This window comes from Leptopilina heterotoma, unplaced genomic scaffold (assembly GCF_015476425.1).
Source record: "Leptopilina heterotoma isolate Lh14 unplaced genomic scaffold, ASM1547642v1 Lhet_232, whole genome shotgun sequence".
NCBI lineage: Eukaryota > Metazoa > Arthropoda > Insecta > Hymenoptera > Figitidae > Leptopilina > Leptopilina heterotoma.
In genome coordinates this window covers 506,043-527,370 of record NW_025110949.1, presented here as the reverse complement: position 1 = coordinate 527,370, position 21,328 = coordinate 506,043, and the positions used below count along the sequence as shown (strand labels likewise).

The following is a 21,328-nucleotide window of genomic DNA, read 5'->3' as shown; positions in this document are numbered from 1 at the left end:
GAAATGGACAGACAGACGTACATGTTTCCTGGTAGCATGGTCAATCCCCTGAGGTTGATTACAGACTTGAACAAGATGGTCCAGTTGGTAAAGAAGCTTCTTACTGGTGCTATGAACCTAAACAATTCCACCCAGATGCATATGATTGATTAATTCATCACATATTGTACAATGAGGCCTACACCTTCGCCTTAACAATACAATCAAGCGATTTGTTATTACACTGGTTGGACTGCAACACGATCACCATTAGATGTAGATAGATTAATATTAATTAATAATTAATAATTGATTAATATAATTATAGTGTAAACGTTAGCATTTACCCCCTCAAGAAAAAAAAAAAGATTTGTTTCTATTTCTTTTTAGAGAGAGTTATCTTGCCCAGTAGTAGCAGAGTGATAGTAATTCCAGTAGCCCAGACACCAAGTTAGCGTTAAGATTCCATGAGCTAAAAATCAATTATAAAAATTTGCCTCGTACATAATCATCGTGAAAGACATCGGAGCCTGCAAGGCCGACTGTGCTTGCGCTATGACATACTTGTAGCATTGAACCCAGTCCACTCAAAAGTGCTTGGTACGCATTGTAGACCTAACAAAAGGCATATTTTTTTGGCTAACAATACATTTCTTATCGTTCAAATAAATGTTTTTTAACAAATGAAAACTTTTTTTTTTTAAAAAGCAAACGTCCATTCCTAATTAAGATAAACATTTCAATAGTGTCCAATACCTATTCTATGCTTTACAATAAAGAAAGCTTGAAACACTTGGCAAAAATGACAGAAGCTGAGATTAAAGAGAATAAAATACAGGAGAAGGATTTTCAATTTTCCCTAATGACAAAATTGGGGTTATTTCTATTTCTTCCAACACAAATTATTAATATAAGTGGCCACAAAAATTTATCTTTGTATTTCCCTTACTTTTCCCTGATTTCGAGACAAAATTTTGCCTTTTTTCCTGACCGTAAAGAATATTCTGATTCACTCTAAAAATTATTAGATACTCAAAAAAATGTTTTATTAAATTAATTTACAAATTTCTTCAAAAGTCAAATTATTCGAAAACATCAATAATTTCTTTCTTAAATAAATATTTAATAATTATTATTTTTCAAAATGAATTAAGATTTACAAAAATTTTTAATTCAAACCTTTTAAAATTCAATAACTTCTAAGAAAATAATTATAACATGAAGATATCGATTTCTTCCTGTTTTATAATAATTAAAAATAACCGAGTTATAAAATCACTTTTTTCTATTATAAAAATATTGTTATTGTAACTTCTCCAAAATTATTTTTCAATTCAATTATTATTTCTTACAATTTTAAAAATAAAATTCTTCTTTAAATCAATTATTTTTAATAAATTTTAAAAAAGTTCTTAGAGATTATTCAAATCAATTTGTTTACACTTCAATTTTACGTGAAATTTCGATTATTCGGAAAATCTTCAATTGAATATATATTAGAAAATAAAAAATTCACATAATATCAATAAAAATTCAATTAAACTTTTTCTAAAATAATTAATTTTACAAAATTGTTAGTCAAAAGTACATATGAAAAATTGAAATTTTCTAAGATTTTAATTTGAAACCTTTTCGAAATTAAATTATTTCTATAAATTCACGCTATAAATAAAGCTTTTAATATTCAATTGTTATCTAAAATTTTAACTAAAATTCATATTTAAATCGATTTTTATTAGCTAAGAGAATTCAATTGTTTTAATACAAAAATTAATAAGTTATTGAATAATTGAATGTTTCTCAAAGTTGAATTCTCATAAAGAATTTTATCAGTAAATTTTTAAATTATTGAATTCTTTTGACCAATTTTAATAAACTGTTAAAAAATATTACATTTTTCGAGGAATTCGATTAAAATTGTATTAAAAATAATTGAAATTCTGCGATTTATGAGAATAATTGAATTCATATAAATAATTTTATTATTTATGAAAATAATTGAATTCCTATAAATAATTTTATTATTTATGAAAATAATTGAATTCCTAAAAAGAATTTAATTATTTATGAAGATAATTGAATTCTTGACTAGAATTTCATTAAAATTTTCGAAAATAATTTAATTCTCTAGAAGAATTTTAATAAACTTTTTAAGAATTGAATTTTTTGAGAAATTTATATCAATTATTATTTTAAATTTTAACTGAAAGTTATTTTTAAATCAATTTTTATTAGAAAATTCAACAAGATTTCAATTATTTAAATATAAAAATAAATAATTCATTGAATATATAGTTTAATGTTTTTTAAAATTGAATTTTCATAAAAACCATTTTTGGGCATAAGAATAATTAGAAGAATAATTACATTTGTCGAGGAATTTGATTAAAGTTGTACTAAAATTTTGTTAAATTTTTTTTTTATAATTGAATTCTTTTAGTAAATTTTATGCAAATAGTAGATAATTATTTTATTAAATTTTTTGAAAATAATTGAATTTGTCATAAGAATTTTATTTTTAAAGATAATTGAAATTTTAATGAGAATTTTTAAAAAAGTTTTGAACATAATTGATTTCTTGCGAATAATTTTATTACTTTTGAAAATAATTGAATTTTTTCAATAATTTGCATTTTTTTCCAAAATTCAATTTTTAGTGTTTTTACCTAAAAATTTGTCTATAAGATTTTTAATCAAAGTATTTTATTACTTTCCAAAAAAATTTAATTCTTGTGATGAATATTGATATTTATCAAAATAATTGAATTTTGGAAAAGAATTTTATTAAAATTCCTTAAAATAATTAATTTTATGGGAAGAATTTATGCGATTTTGTTGTTTATCAAGCTAATTGAATTCTTTTGCAAAATTTACTTAAAAATTTTTGAAAATAATTGATTTTATGCGACGAATTAAATGTTATTTATGAAAATATTTGAATTATTGCAACGAATTTTATTATTTTATTGAATAATTGAATGTTTCTTAAAATTGAATTCTTTCCTCAATTTTTAATAATAATTACATTTTTTAATGAATTTATTTAAAATTGTATTAAAAATATTTGAAATTCTGCGATGAAAATAATTGAATTCGTAAATGAAATTTTATTATTTATGAAAATAATTGAATCTTTTCGTAGAATTGTATCAACAAGGTTTTTCTACACATAATTAAATCTGTTGATAAATTTTATGAAAATAGTAAATATTTAAAAACATTGAATTGCGAAAAACTTTTAAATATACTGAATTGTTACAAAGAATTTTATTTAAAAATTTTTGAAAATAATTGAATTTTTGGCGAAAAATTTTACTATTTATAAAAATAATTGAATTCTTGACGAGATATTGATTAAAATTTATAAAAATTCGTGTAAAGTATTTTATTAAATTTTGTTTAAATAATTGAAATTTTGCCAAGAATTTAATTAAAATTTTTGACAATAATTGAATTTTGGAGAAGAATTTTGATATTTATCAAAATAATTGAATTTTGGAAAAGACTTTAATTAAAAATCCTTAAAATAATTGATGTTATAGTGAGAATTTTGTTGTTTATCAAGATAATTGAATTCTTTTGCAGAATTACTTAAAAATTATTGATTTTCTGCGACGGAAAAAATAGGGGAAATTTTCAGAATAGGTTACGTTTTGGGGCCAAAATTAAAAAAGGGGACTTTTAGGGAAATAGGGGACAAACTGTGAAGCCTGTATCTTTATATATTTCTCTCTCAGTGAATTCTATAAAAAAGATGATAAAGTGTAAAAAATAGTTCTCCTGTAGGATAAAAAAAGAGAGGAAGAAGGTGTACAATGTCTGTAATTATTGCTTGTCTCATCTGGGAATAAACACGGATAAAGAGCAACTCGAAATAAATAAATAAATAAATCTGATGAGAGACTCACCTCCGTGTAAGCTTGACACATGGCCTCGTAGAGAGTCTGATGCTGTCGGATGTGAGATTCAAGAACGGGTATTTCATTCGGCAGATTTGGAGTGTCACACGCTTTGCTCCAGCCGGTGACACTGTCGACGTACTGCTCCGCTTTGTGATGAAAAACAACACTCAGTCCAAGAACGGCAGTTCTCTCGTCGAGTCCGGCGGCAAATTCTTTCCATGCACGATCCAATCTACCTGCAACAGCACGTACGTGACCAGCAGCGTAATGCTGAGTCTCTAAGAGTCTGCCGGCCATTGTCAGGATTTTATTGATGTTGACATAGACATTCATTGAACTCATGGTAAAATGCTTGTGTTCCTCTTGGAGATTCTTAGCGAGCTGGTAGGATCGACCAATCTCAACGTAATTGCCGAGAAAACTCTCCCTGTTGTGGCAAATCCAATCGAACATCTTCTCGCAGTCCTGCTCAAACAAACGGAGCTGAAAGCACTGGTCCAATTTTATTTTCTTTATGTGCCAGAGTTTCAAGAGGTGTTGCTGCGCCGCGTGCACCGAATTCAGATGCTGAATCACCATCGAGGCTAAAGCTCGACCGTCCGAATCGGAACCACCTGTGGCTCCTGATTCAATGCTTCCGCCTTCTCCGCCGTTCCCCGTTACACCTGAAAGAAAAAGCACCAGTCTTATAATTTGCTTTCAAATTTCATTTCCACGCGTCGTTACCAAGCATTCGTTTATCGCACTTTATGTAAATCATAATTTTTATACTTCTACACATTAATTTACATATTCGATGTAAATTTCAGTAAATAATATAATTTATAATATAAAAAAATTTTGATGTTTCAAAAACTAAAACTTTTTCAAGGTTTGCAAAAATTAAAAGTCTTTTCATTATCCTAATTAAAAATTTCTTTGAGTTACAAAAAAATTGTCAACTTTCGTAAGTTTTTCTTTAAAAAAAAAAAAAAAAAGGAGAATTAAATAGAAATATAAAGGACATTACTTACCATTATTAAATCGTTGTAATAATCTCTGTCCAACGACTTCGACCTCCTCGACAGGAACCTTCATTATTTTCTTCTTCATTTCGTTGTGCAAATCGATACCGTGTTTCGCACCACCGACGTCATCGGCAAAATCATTGCGACTGAGATCCTCTTGTAAGTCATCTAATCTATCTAAAAGATCAGCAGCCTGCCAGGTAAAATCTTCTACGGCAAGTCTAGTGTCTATCCACTGAGCGTGATCGTACTGTAAGGATCCATCTAAATCCGCTGTGAGTTGAGAGGGATCTATAACTTTGGCTAGCGCCTCTAAACTAATCGTATTAATCTGCAAACAAAAATATTTACATTACTATACAATCACAATTTCTTCATTCAATTATTATTATTATTATTATTATAAATAATTATCAACAAAATATTTCAAAGATGCAAAAAATTCCCCGATATTTCCCTGTTATAAGATATTCAGCTCTGTACTTTAACTTTTTATTTTCCAATAATACATGTGAATTATTGGATGAAAAAAATTGCATGAAAGGAGGGACTATTGGCACTATTGGAATTATCTATTATGAGAATATTTTTATGAAATTCCAAATAACTTGGGAGGTCTTAAATAACTCTAGATGGAAAAATTGTGGAAACAGATATTCAAAGTTAGAAATTGTCTGAAACCTAGTTTGAGAAAAACGATTTTAAAGTTCGAATGTTAGTTAAATAAACATTTAAGAAGAAATTGTCTAAATTTTATAATAACACTTTGAAAAAGATTTCAAAAAAAGAAAAACTTGTTTATTTTTTATTAGAAAAAGGGAGACAAATCACCAAAAAAGGGGATTCACATCTTTAATTACTGAAGCATCAATTTTCAATGATAAATTTCAGGGTGGTCACAAGTTTCAGTTTATCAATTTCCCTGACAATTTACTGACATTAAAATTTTTTTTTACAGGAAAATATTCGAAAGTTTACAGAAAATGAGTAAATTTATGAAATTTAATAATTTCTAAAAATTACAACTATAACCCTTCCTGAATTCAATTATTTTCTATAATTTTCGACTATAGACTTCATCTCTGAATCAATTATTTAAACTAATTTTCCGAAAGTTCTTCGAGATTTCCGAAATTTTAATAAGTCCAAAAAAGTAAATTTTTATTTGCATTATTCAAAGATAATTAAATCTTAAAAAATTAAATAAAAAATTCTAAGAATTAAGTAGTTTTTAAAAATATTTTAATGTCATTTTTCGAAAACAATTTAATTTCTTAAAAGAGTTTTTCTACTTATTATTTAAAAAAACTAATTAATTTTTTGATGAAATTTAATGAAATATTTTGAACATAATTTTTTTCTCCAAAATGTTATTATTTTTCCTATGTATTTGAATTTTCGGAAATATGTAAATTAAAAGTACTAAAAATACTTAATTTGAAAAAATTTTCATTTTTAAATTTTTTTTTAAAGACATTTTTCATAAAAATTTTTGATAATTCAATTATTTTGAAAATTTGCAGTTAAAATTCTTTAAAAGTTGATTTTCAAAAATTCTAACAAAATACTTGAAAAAAATTAATTATTTTCAATTAAATATTACAAAATTTCAATTATTCAAAATCTTTTTAATTCTATAATTCTAAAATTTAAAAAGAAAAATGATTCAAAAATAATTTTTGAAACATTTGTTTATAGTTATTTCATGTTTTATAATAATTAAAGATGACCGAGTGATGAAATCAACTCGGAAATCATTATCAATTCAATTATTATTTTCAAGAATTTTTAACTAAAATTCTTCTTAAAATCGATTATTTTTAATAATTTTCGTAAAAGTTCTTTGACAATTTTCAAATCCATTTGTTTACAATATTCAATTTTAATTCGTAAATTCTTCAATTAAAAATATATTAGAAAATAAAAACTTTAAATAATATAAAAAAATCCGCAATTTAAATTTTTCAAAAAAAATTAATTCCACAGAATTGTTAGTTAAAAATAAGAAAAACTCAAATTTTCAAAGTTTTTAATCTGAAATCTTTTCAAAATTCAATTATTTCTAAAATTTTACGCTCTAATGCTTTTAATATTCTATTATAATATAAAATTTTAAATGAAATTTATTTTCAAATCAATTTTTATGAGAAAATTCTACTAGAATTCAATTATTATTTAAATACAAAAAAAACAATTTATTAAACATTAAAGGTGAAAGAAGTTAACATTTATTTGTGAGATTGATTCGGAAAAATTGCAATAAATTTTTAAATAATTGAATTCTTTTGACGAATTTTAATGAAATTCTTAAGAATAATTACAATTTTTCGAGGAATTTGATTAAAATAATAATAATAATTATTATTATTACCTATTATTATTTACCAAAATAATTGAATCTCTGTAAAAATTTTATTATTTACGAAAATAATTGAATGATTGCGAAGAAATTTATAAAAATATTTGTAAATAATGAAATTCCTGTAAAATTTTTATTATTTTTTGAAAATATTTAAAGGTTTGTGTAGAATTTTATTAAATTTTTTTTAAATAATTGAATTCTTTTGGAAAATTTTATTAAAATAGTAGATACCTATTAAAAATCATTAAATTGAGGGAAATTTTTGAAAATAATTAAAATTTTGCCAAAAATTTTATTAAAATTTTGGAAAATAATTGAATTTCGGAGAAGAATTTAATTATTTCAAAAAATAATTGAAATTTTGACGAGAATTTTTAGACATTTTTAAAAATAATTGAAATTTTGCCAAAAATTTTATTAAAATTTTTGAAATAATTGAAGTTTTGGAAAGAATTTTATTACTTTTGAAAATAATTGAATTCCTACAATCATTTGTAATTTCTCTAAAATTATCCAAATTATATCGTACAATTTACGGATTTTACGGACCTTTTTTAAAAAAACGGACATTTACGGACTTCAAGCAAAGTTACGGATTTTTACGGGATTTAAGGACCTAGTTCGAGCACCAAACCAAGTCGATAAAACTCTCAAATTTTTAAATTTCTAATGACAAAAAATTTTTTTTCTGAAACTTCCCTGACTTTACCGACAAAAGTTTTGTTTTACTGACAAATGGCAACCCTGAATTTATTTACACCAGTCTTAACAATTTTTTTGTTTTTTATGATAAATTCTGTTTTTTTTGCATATTTTCTACTGGGAAAAAACTGACAGTTTTTAGAAACTTATGTACTTTAACTAGACATACATTACAATAATTAAATGTTTAGTAAAATTCTTTTCATTTCGTGATGTCGATTTAAAAAAAATGAGTTGGCAACTAATTTTGCCATGAAACGATTTGAATTTGTGTGAATTTGAGTGAAGCCTAACAAGTTAGTTTTCCCGTTCGCTTTGAGAATGTAAATTGTTTAACGAGAATGGAGGAAATGGATGGATGAAAATCCATCGAGTGAGTCTGTGCAAAGAGAGGAAAAGGAAAAGCAATATGTCAAGTGAATATTGATAGTTAAAGGTCATCTTTTGTGCCAACTCTTGGTTACTAATGATCAGCGGCTTGCACACAAACTTTGGAGCTTCAGCATCTCCAGCACAATGGTTAGGCTTGCATTTTGTGCTCCAATGGATGCAATAAGCCTTACAGACTTGATGTCAAAGTAGGCCAGAGAGGCTATTCAGTAGACGTGCACTATTACTCTAACAAGTCTTTGCATTCGCCCTCCCTCCCCTTCCCTCGCATCTATTGATTGCTCTATTTTACCTCAAAGTTGTACTTCTTCTGTTTGGCCAGCGAAGTCCTCTGCTTCTGCCAGAAATTTTCTGGCTTGATGATAAATGCAACGTGGACCGATCGATGAAAGTGTTCGTGTAATACCTAAATCAGAAAAAAAAGGTTTGCATTATTTACTTATACTTGCACTTGAAACAAGTCACGTCTCAAATCCAACGTCCAACAAAACGACGCGACGTGTGTTTCATGTTAAAACAAGGCTTTTATTTAATAACTGACAAATTGTTCAAATATAATTTATAATCATGTCCTCACGATAAATTTATATTTCCTAATAACTTTATCAAATTTTCCGAATTTATCTTCAAATTTTTACAGGCTTCGCACTAGATAATTCATTTTTAAAAAATAGCTTTGAAACTGAAAAAAATTGTAAAAAGTAGCTTTCAAAAAATTAATTTTTACGACTAAAAAACTCGTTTCAGTCGATTCACGAAAAGAATTAATATTTCCCAAATTTCTTCTTGATTTCCATAAAAAATATTCACATTACATTCAATTCTTCAGAAATATGTACGATTATACAATAAAAATAACTTTTGAAAGTAATAAAATAAAATTGTTTAAAATATTAAAGAGCCCAAAAATAATGAAGCCAAATGCCATAAAAGAAAAGAAAAACTGTTGAATTTTAAGAAATTCGGTTTTTCGAATTTTGGTAATTTTTAGAAATATAGTAATTTTTTAAAAAAATTCAATTATTTTTAACAAAATTTCACGAAAGAATTCAATTATTTTCAAAAATGTTAATAAATCTTTAGAAAAAATTCAATGATTTTGTTAAATCCTAATAAAATTTTTGCGAAAATCCAATTATTTTCAATAAAATTTCAGGAACGAATTCAATTTTTTTTCTTAATTCGTTATAAAGTTTTTCACACGAATTCAATTATTTTCTAAAATTTTAATAAATCCTTCGAAACAATTCAATTATTTTTATTAATAAATCTTTAGAAAAAATTCAATGATTTTGTTAAATCCTAATAAAATTTTTGCGAAAATCCAATTATTTTCAATAAAATTTCAGGAACGAATTCAATTTTTTTTCTTAATTCGTTATAAAGTTTTTCACACGAATTCAATTATTTTCTAAAATTTTAATAAATCCTTCGAAACAATTCAATTATTTTTATAAATAGTAAAATACATCGCAAAAATTAAATTAATTTCAAAATTTTTAATTAAAATAAAAAAAAACATTATTTACAAAAATTTTAATAAAATTTCACGTAAGAATTTAATTATTTTCAAAAATTTTAATAAATCCTTAAAAAAAATTCAAATATTTTGTTAAATAGTAAAATTTTTGCAAAAATCCAATTATTTTTAATAAAATTTCAGAAACGAATTCGAATTTTTTTTTCTTAATTCGTTATAAAATTTTTTAAAAGAATTCAATTAGTTTCTAAAATTTAAAATAAATCCTTCGAAACAATTCAATTATTTTTATAAATATAGTAAAATACATCGCAAAAATTAAATTAATTTCAAAATTTTCAATTAAAATAAAAAAAAAAATATTTACAAAAATTTTAATCAAATTTCATGAAAGAATTTAATTATTTTCAAAAATTTTAATAAATCCCTTAGAAAAAATTCAATTATTTTGTTAAATAGTAAAATTTTTGCAAAAATCCAATTATTTTCAATAAAATTTAAGGAACGTATTCGAATTTTTTTTCTTAATTCGTTATAAAATTTTTCAAAAGAATTATTTTGAAAACTTGAAAGAAATTCGTCGTAAAATTCGATTATTTTCAAAATTTTAAATGAAAATTATTAAAGAACCTCAATTATTTTACAAAAATTCAAAGAAATTCTTCAATAGAATTTAATAAGGATTTTTTGAAATTTTAATAAAATTCTTGGCGACAATTCAATTAGATATTTTCATAAATAATAAAATTCTTCAAAGAAATTCATTTATTCTCAAATTTCCTAATAAAATTCTTTGTAACAATTCAATGATTTTCAATACATTAATTTTAAATTTTTAAATATTTAAAAAGAAAAATTATTTAGAAAGTTAGGAAACAAAAAAGCAAACAATAATTAACTTTAATCTGCGAACAGTTTACCGGAATACAACGATTAATAAAATATAGATTTACGAGAACTTAATTATTTTCAAAACATTTTAACTACAATTATTTTTCAAAAGACTAATTAATTATTTTTTGTAATCTCTAAGTTAAATTATTCAAAATTTGAATAATCTTCATTAAATAAATAATTTATTAATTAATTATTATAAATGAATTAATTATTATTATATTATAAATGAATTTATTATTAACTTATTAATTTTTCCACAGGAATAAATAATGAAATAATTGATTATTTCTTAAAAATGAATTCCACTAAGGAATTTTATCAAAATCTAAAAAAATAATTCAATTCTTTCGAAGAATTTTAATGTAAAAAAAATAATAAATTGAATTCTTGCAACAAATTTTATTAACATTTTTTGAAATAATTGAAAGGTTGGTGAAATTTTCATTATTTGTGATAAAAAATTGAATTTTTACAATTTTATTAAAATTTGTTTAAATAAATAATTTTTTGTTGAAAAATTTTTATTAAAAATTTGACAAATTCAATTCACTCCAGGAATTAAATTAAAATTGTATTGAAAAAAGATGAATTCTTATGAATTTTTATCAAAATTATTAAAAAGGATTTCTTTCGGAGAATTTTATAAAACTAATTTTTTTAAATAACTTTCTTTCAAAAAATTTTATGAAAATTGTATTTCAATTATTGAATTTCTGTAAAATTTTCATTATTAATGAAAATAATTGAATTTTTGCGAATAATTTTATTAAAACTTGTTTTAAAGTTACTGAAAATAATTTAATTTCAGCAAAAATTTTCATTATTTAATTCAGTAGATACGAGTGCAAAGCCTGCTTTTATTTTCAAGTTGAGTATTAACAAATTTTTCAAAATTTATTCAAACAGTATTTAAATAATTTTAACAACGATTTTTTGATTTAAAAACTTTTTTTGACATAACCAAGATGATTCTTAATATTTTTTTACCTGGAAAAAATTACCAAAACCTTTAAATCACTTAATTTATGATAAAATTTAATTAAAAACAAAACGACTTGAATGTGTTCTAGTTTATCGAAATTTTTATACGTTTATAAAACAATCACAGAAGCCTAGAGATTCCATTTTCGTTTCAATATTAAATTTGGATTTTCTTTCACTTCGTATCAAAGTTCAGCGTTCGAGAATGAACTACATTTTTTCGAAGTTAAATCAATTTGTAAAACCTATTTTTAAAGAATCATTTTAAAGGTTAAAACAATTTGATTTTTCAGTAACATTTTGAATTTAATAAAATTAAACGCAACTAACTTCAGTTACACAAAATAGAAATACATCGAAAATTTAAAATTTGCTTCTAAAAGCGAATTAACCATTTATATGCACAAGGAAAATATTTTCAAAATATTTTTTGAATATTGTTACAATTAAAGAGATTCTAAAATAATTTTTATTTTTCTAATGCATATAAATATTTATATTTACTGAAATTTCAAAATTTGGGATATTTAATCAATTTCAAAAGGTATTAATCTAAGAGCATTGCAAGAAATTAAAAAAAAAAAAATTTTTTACAGTAATAATCGTAATAATTAAATGTAATTTTTTTTTTTTTGAATATTCACATTTAAAAATTTTTTAAAATACTGTAAAACAATTTCAATTATTTGAAAAACATTCAAGTACATTTAGATACTATTGAATATCTTACGATAATTCTTGAATTAACAAAAGTTTCATCTATTTTCAACTTTAAGCATTGTTCTCAGTTTGATTGTTTTATTCACAAATAGAATTATTTTTAATGGAATCTAGAATGTTTGAACGTCTTTAGAAAACACTTTCTACGAAACTTAAAATATTTGTACTTGTGAGATCGTTCAAAGCTGTAATAAATAAATAATTAAATTGAAATTATTTTTTCTTTAAAAATCGTCAAGACTTTCTTTACAATTTTATTTAAAATTAGTTCTTTGAATTACTTGTAAATATTAAATGCAGACTTGTTTAAAATTATCGTCTTGATTTAAAAATGTTACTTGTCCAAGAAAAGCTCTTGTTTAAAAAATACAAAATAAATCAAAATTCAATCGTTTAATCGTTGAAATTCTTATGAAGCTGACTTTTTCTCTCTAATTGAGATTTTCAGATTTAGAAAGCAATTAATTTTCACAATAAAAAATTTACTTGAAAATAAGAACAATTTTTTTAAATTTTCTCCCAATGAAAAATATACCTATATTTCTAAATAGATATATTTTCTTTTTATTAAAAATAGAATATCTAAATATTTTGTGTATGACGTGGGCAATATATGTGACTTGAACAGTTAAAAGTGACTTATCGTCTGGAAAAATCGATTCTCTGCGGATAGTTTTATCAAAACGAGCGTACTTTTTTTTCTTTCAGAGAATCAACGAAAATGTGAAAATCGATTTTTTCGGATAATAGTTATGTTTCAACTGTCCAAGTCATCATAAATATTAATAAAATCGTTAAGTAACTTTTGATTACGTTGTTGCATTCCAAAAATAAAGTTCCATTTTCCAATTTAGATTTGAAGATTTTTTGGAAAAAATTTCGGAGAATTAAATTATTTTCAAATATTACAATTACAATTCGTAAAAAATTTATTTTCAAAAATTGTACGAATAAAATACTTGAAAAAAAATCAATTATTGTCAATTAAAAATTTTATTTAGCAAAATTTCAATTATTCTAAATCGTTTTAATTGTGTATTTCGAAAATTTAATTTTAATTTGTTGAAATATTTGGAAGAAAAGTCGAAAAAGTCTCTTTTTTTAAAATAGTCAAAAGTCATAATATCCGAAGCTTAATAGTTAAAAAAATCGAAAAAGACAATTACCCGAGGCCTGAGTCCCAAAAAATTGTATAAATAAATTTGATAATGAATTTTGAAAAAATGAAGTGATAAAATTCTCATAATGTTGATTCAGAAAGGAAAAATGAAGAAAATAAATTTTGTCAACCTTCAGGATTGGTTTCACAGAGTCCCAAGTAGCACCTCGCATATCCACTACGACTGTAAAGCGCAGTCCTCTGGTTTCATCGTTTGGAATGGTTAGAAGATACTGTAAAAGTCGTCGATAGTCCTCGGGTTTTGCACGTTCGCGTCTTGGCGTTGTCGGAAACACCAGAACAGGACCTCCTCGACGATCTCGACTGCCAGGAAGTATAGCAAGGCGTTCTTGAAGGAGAGGAAGAACCTCGGCGGCCCTTGTACCATCCATGTTTTTGATTATAGTCTCAACTTATTCTAATCTGAAATAATGATTTTCAATTTATTTTTTTAATCCTTCTTTCCTTTCTTTCGTAAACAAAATTCATTATTAATTTATTACTAAGTATTAATATTCAAAATATAAATAAAGATTATTTAAAGTGACAATTATTTACGACCAACAAGTTTTGAATGTTTACTTAAACGAAATATTTTTAACAATATTACGAATTACAATGAAAATACAAAACACATTATCAGGGTTGCCAGAAAAATTTAATTTTGTTTTTCCCTAATTTCCAGACAAAATTTTGACTTTTTCCCTGACTCTAAAGAATATTCTGATTCACCCTAAAAATTATTAGGTACTCAAAAAAACTCCTTCAAAATTATTTTCACCATTTCAATTCAATTATTTTCTACAATTCTTGAATTAAATTCTTTTTTAAATCAATTATTTTTAATATTTTTTGAAAAAGTTCTGCTTGAGAATTTTCAAATCCATTTGTTTATACAATTCAATTTTACGAAATTTCAATTACTTGGAAATTCGTCAATTAAATATTTAAAAAATAAAAACTTGAAATAAGTTTAATAAAAATTCAATTAAACTTTTTCAAAAAAATTAATTCTACTGAATTGTCAGTCAAAAGTACAAAAAAATTCAGATTTTCCAAGATTTTAATTTAAAGCCTTTTCGAAATTCAATTATTTCTAAAAATTCACGGTATAATGATTTTAACATTCAATTATTATCTAAAATTTTAACTGAAATTCATTTTTATTAAATCAATTTTCAATAGAAAAATCTACGAAAATTCAATTATTTAAATACAAAAATAAATAATTTATTGAATAATTGAATGTTTCTTAAAATTGAATTCTTTTGACGAATTTTCATAACATTTTTAAGAATAATTACATTTTTCGAAGAATTCGATTAAAACTGTATTAAAAATAAGTAAAATATAGTGAAAAGTGTTCTTATTTTATGAAAATAATTGAATCCCTGTAAAATAAATTAATTATTTATGAAAATAATTGAATTATTGCGAAAAAATTTATAAAAAATTTGTAAATAATTGAATTCATGTGAAATTGTTATTATTTATGAAAATAATTAAACGTTTTCGTAGCATTTTATTAAAAAAATTTTTATGTACTTAAGAAATTGAATTTATTTGGAAAATTTTACATTGAATTGAGAAAAATTTTTGAAAATAATTGAAATTATGACATTAATTTTAAAAGTATGAAAAATTAAGATTTTCATAGATTTTAATAATTTGAAACCTTTTCGAAATTCAATTATTTCTAAAAATTAACGCTTAATGCTTTTAATATTCAATTATCGTATAAAATTAATTTTTTAATCAATTTTTACTAGAAAATTCTATACGAGAATTCAATTATTTAAATACGAAAATAAATAATTCATTGAATAATTGAATCTTTCTTAAAATTGAATTCTTATAAAAAATTTTATTAAGAAATTCTTAAATAATTGAATTCTTTCGACGAATTTTAATAAAATTTGCAAGAATGATTACACATTTCAAGGAATTCAATTAAAATTTTATTAAAAATAATTGAAATTCTATTAAGAGTTTTATTATTTACAAAAATAATTGAATCCCTGTGAAAAATTTTATTCTTTATGACAATAATTGAATTATTGCGAATAAATGTATAACAAATTTGAAAATAATTGAATTCATATGAAACTGTTATTATTTTTTGAAAATAATTGAATTTTTGCGAAGAATTTTATCAACATTTTTTTTTAAATAATTGAATTCTTTTGGGAAATTTTATTAAAATAATAGATACACAAAGTATTAAATTAAGAAAAATTTTTGAAAATAATTTAAATTTTGCCATAAATATTTACTAATATTTTTGAAAATAATGGAATTCTTATATAAAATTTTATCAACAATTTTTTAAATAATTGAATTCTTTCAATAAATTTTAATAAATTTTTTAAGAATAATTACATTTTCCATGGAATTCGCTTAAAATTGTATTAAAAATAATTGAAATTCTACAATGAGTTTTATTATTTGTAAAAAAAGTTTCAAACAAATTGATTTTTTTCGAAAATTTTTTTGCAAATTCTATTTTTAATAATTGAATTTTTGTGAAATTTTAATTTTTTTGAAAAAGAATTGAATACTCGTGTAGAAGTTTATCTAAATTTTTGTTTAATAATTGAATTCTTTTGAGAAATTTTATTAAAATTGTAAAATATATTGAAAATCATTAAATTAAGGAAAATTTTTGAAAATTAATGATATTTTGACATGATTTTTATTAAAAGTTTTTGAAAATAATTGAATTTTATTACTTTTTAAACTAATTGAATTCTTGTAATGAATATATTGTTTTTTATGAAAATAATTGAATTTTGCAATAAATTTTATAAAAATTCCTGAATATAATTGAATTTTGGAGAAGAATTTTGCTATTTATAAAAATAATTGAAAGGTTGATGAGAATTTTGAAAAAAAATTTAACTCCAATAAACAAATTAAATGAACGTAATTATTTTTATTTATTTATTTTATTATTTTTTTTTACTAAATTTTAATTTATTTCTAATTTTCAGAAACACAAAACATTGCAATAATTATCATTCTGATTTTCTTTAAATTAGCTTTATAATTGACAATAGAAAATTTGGAATATTTCATCAAATTTAAAATCGGTCATGCGACTATTTTTACGATAATAAAATAAATAGAACTGCAGGTATATAGAAAGAAATAATATTTTCTTTTTTAGATTTTAAAAATGGCATTCAATTGAAAGCTTGAAATATATATATATGAAAGGTATCAATTTTTAAATCAATTTCAATAATAAAGCTGCAGAAAATTTCATATTAGATTATATATTAAAGAGGAAATAAGATTACATCCAAATCCAATATAAAAATCTTGACTTGCTGTCATATCAAAGTGTCTTTAAATATTGAATATCGGAAAATTTTATTAGTGAATTACAATGGTATTCATGAATTTTGCAGTGCATAAATACACGCTTTACTCGACATTCGCTACAATCAAATTAAATGAATAGCACACTAACGTAAAGAAAAAACAATGCAAAAATGAAAAACAAATTTCAAATAAAGCTTTCATTAAAATTGTGCAAACAAAATCCAAACACGAAATTTTTTATATCAATATTCTTTTTATAAAAGAAAAATATACATTTTTCTCTCAATTTTTTTGAATTTGTGAATTTTTTTTTTAAATTATGTATGAAACTTTTTTACTCTGTATAAAAAAAAAAATTCTGAATTTCCTCCTGTGTCATAAATACTTTCTAATTTTTCACCATTTCAATGATGTAACAACCATGAAACGTTTGTTTGTTTATCATTAAGAAAAAATCATCAATTCACTCTTAACTAGCGAACCGTATAGCAACAAAAAAAAATGTTACATTACAATGTTTGTCATGTCTTTTAAAAATAAAAGAAAGATATTGATGTTTTTGATTAAATATAAAATCATTATTATTATTTCATAGGAATTAAGATTTTCAAAAAATTTTAAATTCAAACTTTTTCGAAATTTAATAACTTTTAAGAATATTATTATAAAACATGAAGATATCGATCACTCTGAGTCTTCGACTCGAAGTGATCGACATCTTCATGTTTCATAATAATTTAAATTTCCATAAAATTTAAAAAAAAATAAATAAATTACTTACAAAAATCTTAATAAAATCCTTAGCAAGAATTAAATTATTTTTACAAGTAATAAAATTTTTCACATGAATTCAATTATTTAAAAAAATCAAAATTTAGTAAAATTCGTTGTAAGAATTCAATTATTTTCATAAATAATAAAATTTTTCATAAGGTTTCAATTTTTTTTTTAATACAATTTTAAATAAATTCCTCGAAAAATGTAATTAATTTTTTTGCAAGAATTCAATCACATTTCAGCATTTCACAAATAATGAAATTCTTCGCTGAAATTCAAATATTTTCAAAATCTACTATTTTAATAAAATTGCTGAATAAAATTCAATTAAAAATAGAAAAATGTCATAAAAATCGGTGCAAAGAATTAAATTATTTTCAAGAATAATAAAATTCTTCACAGGATTTTAATTATTAAAAAAAAATGTAACAAAATTCGTAGGAAGAATTCGATTATTTTTATAAATAATATTTATAATAATATTTTTCATAGGATTTCAATTATTTTTAATAAAATTTTAAATAAATTTTTCGAAAAATGTAATTAAAATTCTCCGAAAAAATCCAATTACCTATAAATTAGTTTTAATAAATTTTGCAAAAGTTCCTTCAGAATTTTCAAATCAATTTGTTTACAATCAAATTTTTCAAAATTTCGATTATTTCTAAAAATTTAGGCTAAAATGCTTTCAATATTCAATTATTATCCAAAATTTAACTGAAATTCAATTTTTAAATAATCAATTTTTATTAGAAAATTCTATGAGAATTCAATTACTTAAATACAAAAATAATAAATTTATTGAATAATTGAATGTTTCTTAAAATTTAATTTTTTTGACAAATCCTAATAAACTTTTTAACAACACTACATTTTTCGAGGAATTCGATTAAAATTATATTAAAAATGAGTGAAATTCTGTGATAAGTTTTTTTATTTAGGAAAATAATTGAATTCCTGTAAATAAATTTAATATTTATAAAAATAATTGAATTATGGCGAAGAAATTTATAAAAAAAATTTGTAAATAATTGATTTTATGTGAAATTGTTATTATTTATGAAAATAATTAAATGTTTTCGTAGAATTTTATTAAAAAATTTGTTATGTACTGAAGTAATTGAATTAATTTGGAAAATTTAACTAAAATTGGAGTAGATATTGAAAATTATTGAGAAAATTTTTTTAAAATAATTCAAATTTTGACAAGAATTTTAAAAGTATGAAAAATTAAAGTTTACCAAGATTCAAATTTGAAACCTTTTCGAAATTCAATTATTTCTAAAAATTCACTCTTAATTCTTTTAATATTTAATTATTATCTAAAATTCATTTTCAATTAATTTTTTATTAGAAAATTCCACGATAAGTCAATTATTTAAATACGAAAATAAATATTTTATTGAATAATTGAATCTTTCTTAAATTTGAATTCTTATACATAATTTTATCAACAAATTTTTAAAAAATTAAATTCTTTCAATGAATTTTAATAAAATTTTTAAGAATAATTACATTTTTTGAGGAATTTGATTAAAATTCTATTATAAATAATTAAAATTCTGCAATGAATTTCGAAAAAATTTATGCAAATTCTGTTTTTAAAAATTGATAAGTAGAATATTGAAAATCCTTGAATTAAGAAGTATCTTTGAAAATAAATGAAATTTTGTTACGAATATTATTGAAATTTTTAAAAATAATTGAATTCTTCTGATGAATACTATTATTTATGAAAATAATTGAATTTTGCAATGAATTTTATTAATTTTGAAAATAATTGAATTTTGCAATGAGTTTTATAAAAATTCCTCAAAATAATTGAATTTTGCTACTTATTCATTTATAAAGATAATTGAAATGTTGACAATGTTTTTCCAGATTTTTTGAAAATAATTGAATTTCTGCAAAAAATTTTGTTAATTTTGAAAATAATTGAAAATTTGATTAAAATAGTAGAATTGAAAATAAATCATTGAATTGAGGAAATTTTTTGAAAATAATTCAAATTTTGCTAAGAATTTTATTAAAATTTTTGAAAATAATTGAATTTCTACGAAGAATTTTATAACTTTTGAAAATAATTGAATTTCTGCAATCATTTGTGACTTCTTCAAAATTCAATCTTTTTTTAGTGTTTTTAACTAAAATTCTTCTATAAATCCATTATTTTGAATTATTAAAATTTTTCTAAATTCTAAGTTCTTTGAAATTTGAAACCTTTTGAAGTTAATTTATTATAAAATTTGTAAACGCAACTGTATTAAAATTAAATTAATTTTGAAAAATTAAGTATACAATTATTTAGTAAATAATTTATAAGTAATAATTTTATAAGTAATTCTTTAAGAATTAAGTTGTTTGAAACTAAATTATTGTCAGAAAGAGAAGAAATTGAAAGTTTTGTATTAGAATTCGTGGTAATTTCATAGTTTATAAGGGAAACAAAAAAGACACAAAAATTCCGAAATTTCTTATAAATTCTAAAAATTAAATTTTTTCCAGTGCTTTTAATAAAAATCCCCTACCTATGGCAACCCTGTTAAATAAATATTTATAACATTGAGATTTAATGACAGTAATGACACATCACTGATATTTTGCCCTGATGACGAAAGGACGCCAACATAAAATAGAAGAAAATTTGTTGAAAATTGAGCTAAACACTAATCAACCCTGACACAGAAATGCATTAAAACATCAAAACACTAGTTGGTAAAAGTGAAAATTCCCACGAAAATATATATTTCCTTCATCCGTGGGAAAAACGGTACTTTGACATTGCGTAAAATGACATAGGATTGCAAAGGAAACCAAGGTTGAAAATATGCAATTAGCGAATATTGAGTATCATTGAGAAAAAGAAGAGAAAACTGCTAAACACTTGGGACTAAACAGCGCGCTTGACACAATAATTCAGAACAAGTAATATTTGAAACAAATCAATTTTTCGGCACAAGTGACTTGACGAGCGTGTACATGCCAACAATGTCTAAATATCTTTGAAAAAAAATTCGTCTACACACTCGAAAACGACTCACGAATCGTCCTCTGGACATTGGAGAACCACTCTCTACGTTCCGGAGTCGTGGGCATTGTTGACCGGTTCGGGGGGGGCTTATAAATAGACGCGAGAAGCCGATTGTCAAATCCACCCCCAACGAACAACAATATTACGATAGTAGTGAAAACCTATATGAATCTCCCTTACCTGAGCGTGTACTCGTCTCCGAGAATTTTAAATCGTCCTGCTTACACTGCAGGCACACAGCACTTGGACTCTCGGTGAAAACTCCGTCACGGCTCATATTGTCGAGCACACAAAATTTACGCTAATAACGCGAGAAAGTCGCCTTCGTCCATGTTCTTCGCCATTCTTCGCATTCTGCACCGTTTTCGCTGCACTTGTAAATTCACTTCTAGCCATGAAATAATGGGAATATTCCCCTGTTATATTTCAATCTTTCCCGGATATTTCCCTCTAATATTTCAATATTACTTGGTAAATTTGCAATAATATCGGAATAATAGTTGCAAGTTTTGGAAAGATTTCCTAAGATTTCCTTTATTTTTCAGGTTAGGTTAGATTTAGCAGCAAGACAATACGCATGCGCCGATCCCTATTTTCTGATTGGTTGATTCGTCTAT

General features: G+C 22.8%; 1 protein-coding gene across 7 annotated transcripts in view; it reads right to left on the bottom strand.

Annotated features, from left to right (window-relative positions):
• The window catches only part of LOC122502536 (kalirin), a 143,951-nt gene extending 122,841 nt beyond the window's left edge, over positions 1–21,110 (bottom strand). For 2 of the 7 annotated variants that reach the window (XM_043612644.1, XM_043612646.1), the window contains exons 1-7: positions 20,892–21,110; positions 13,711–14,002; positions 8,635–8,748; positions 4,895–5,219; positions 3,888–4,546; positions 484–594; positions 22–117 (exon numbers count right to left, since the gene is read on the bottom strand). In XM_043612644.1, the coding sequence (XP_043468579.1) occupies positions 22–117; positions 484–594; positions 3,888–4,546; positions 4,895–5,219; positions 8,635–8,748; positions 13,711–13,971 (1,566 nt within the window). In that variant the 5' untranslated portion in view covers positions 13,972–14,002; positions 20,892–21,110. The remainder of the gene's footprint in view (positions 1–21; positions 118–483; positions 595–3,887; positions 4,547–4,894; positions 5,220–8,634; positions 8,749–13,710; positions 14,003–20,891) is intronic. The other 5 variants (XM_043612648.1, XM_043612649.1, XM_043612645.1 and 2 more) reach the window with 4 other exon arrangements.
• Positions 21,111–21,328: the final 218 nt, after the last annotated feature.